The sequence below is a fragment of the Pinus tabuliformis genome, chromosome 2_1 (genome assembly GCF_031772625.1).
Source record: "Pinus tabuliformis cultivar Carrire ecotype Pingquan chromosome 2_1, CPIR1, whole genome shotgun sequence".
NCBI lineage: Eukaryota > Viridiplantae > Streptophyta > Pinopsida > Pinales > Pinaceae > Pinus > Pinus tabuliformis.
This window is the reverse complement of record NC_142299.1, coordinates 191,428,185-191,430,254: the sequence shown is the minus strand read 5'-3', so window position 1 is coordinate 191,430,254 and position 2,070 is coordinate 191,428,185. Positions and strand designations below refer to the sequence as shown.

Sequence of the window (2,070 nt, the reverse complement as noted above, 5' to 3'; positions counted from 1 at the left end):
TTTCAGGTAAGCTTCCATCTGAGATTGCCAAGGTAGGGCTTTTATCTGTTTTCAATGCTAGCAATAATAAATTTTCAGGAAGTATACCAGATGCGCTTTATGGGTTACATAATCTTGATGTATTGGGTTTGCAAGTAAATTTACTTTCTGGTAACATTTCGTCGAGTATTGGGTCTCTGAAACAACTTACAAAGCTTAACTTGAAAGGAAATGATATTTCTGGGGAAATACCTATGCAAATGGGTGATCTCAAAACCTCAGATACCTTGATCTATCCAGCAATCAACTCAAGGGGAAAGTCCCTGCATCTTTAGCCAACCTTACGTTTAGTTTCCTAAATCTATCAAACAATCAACTATCTAGAACAGTCCCTAGTAGCTTGAGTAAATTCAGAGAGGCATTTATAGGCAATCCCAAACTCTGTGGAGAAGATTTTCAAGATATCAAACCCGGTGTCAAGATATCAAAAACGATTCTACATCAACAAGCAATTCAACATCATTCACTCAAGGCAATTTCAAAGGAAATAGAATATAAATTAAGGATCCATCTCTGCCTCCTGTAACACCAACGCGAAAGGCAAAAGTAAGTTTGTTTGTTTGGGCAGAAAGGAAAATGGCGAGCTGTACTGCAGGCCAGGTTATCAAATGCAAAGGTAACTACTTCAGTTCAGTGCAAGGAGTCATGGCCACATTCTTTTTATTTCATGTATATCATTTCATGGCAAAATTGATTTTCAGGGTTAAACTGGATTTATGCAAACTGTATGTGTGCAATTTATGCTTCTTGAAATCTAATATATTTTGATTTGTACTTTTGTTACAGCTGCTGTTGCATGGGGTGCAGGGGAGCTTCTGAAGATTGAAGAAGTGGAAGTGGCTCCTCCACAGGCAATGGAAGTGAGAATCAAAGTGCATTATACTGCCTTGTGTCATACAGACCTTTATTTCTGGGAAGCAAAGGTATGCTATGAATAATTATCATTAAACATCAAGAAAATTTGAAGGAAGGATATTAATTACACATCTCCAATTGTACTGTACTGTATAACACATACAAATATTGCTTTTAACAGTGAAATGGAATGACTGATACTGATACTGCTTTGGTTGCAGGGCCAAACTCCTCTCTTTCCCCGCATTTTGGGACATGAAGCAGTTGGGTATGCACTCTGCTCTTGCCCATGAGTTCTATGTATTCAAAAAAATTAGTTAGTCATATTAGTAGGCGTGTGGGATTTCAAAAAAGTTAATTAGTCATACTAGCAGGCATGTAGGATTTCAAGGAAATTAATTAGTCATACTAGCAGGCATGTAGGATTTCAAAGAAATTAATTAGTCATACTAGAAGGCATCATGTAGAATTTCAAAAGGGAAAAGGGACAGTGATTTTCTTGTAATTCATTGGTCACTAACTATAGGTCTGTTGCTTGACACAGAGTTTTTGAGAGTGTTGGAGAAGGGGTGACTGACCTCGAGGAGGGTGACTGTGTGCTTCCATTATTTACTGGAGAATGTGGAGAATGCAGACACTGCAAGTCAGACGAAAGCAACATGTGTAATCTTCTAAGAATTAATACTGACAGGGGGGTTATGATAAATGACGGGAAGTCGAGGTTTTCAATCAATGGGAAACCCATTTACCACTTCCTTGGCACATCCACTTTCAGACAGTATATAGTTGTGCATGTCAGTTGTGTTGCCCAAATTAATCCAGAGGCTCCTCTTAACAAAGTCTGTATTCTCAGTTGTGTGGTTTCAACGGGTAAATCATTTTCTGGACTTTTTGAGGGTAATTTTTTTATGATTGTGAAAAAGAGATCATTAAAAGGATATAATTGACATTGTATACTGTTTTATCCAATTTCTAAAGTTATGGTTTCCTGGAATATTAATAATAAAATCATCCATGATCGTTCCCTTGATTGAAATTCTTATTCACAATTTATTTTGTTGTGGAATCGCAGATACAAAAGTGAGGATGTCGACTACCTTAACCATTTAGGAACTGCCCGTTTTACACCTGAATGTAATTTTAGATACGAAGGGGTATGGCCTATACTAAGCGGAT

At 37.3% G+C, this 2,070-nt stretch overlaps 1 protein-coding gene across 1 annotated transcript; it reads left to right on the top strand.

Moving 5' to 3' along the window:
- The first annotated feature begins 615 nt into the window (after window positions 1–615).
- LOC149199377 (alcohol dehydrogenase 1-like) lies at window positions 616–1,841 on the top strand. Its single transcript, XM_089400557.1, has 4 exons — window positions 616–655; window positions 826–962; window positions 1,116–1,162; window positions 1,439–1,841. Exons 1-4 carry the CDS (start codon window positions 616–618, stop codon window positions 1,839–1,841), a joined length of 627 nt encoding a protein of 208 aa, XP_089256683.1.
- The last annotated feature ends 229 nt before the right edge of the window (window positions 1,842–2,070 follow it).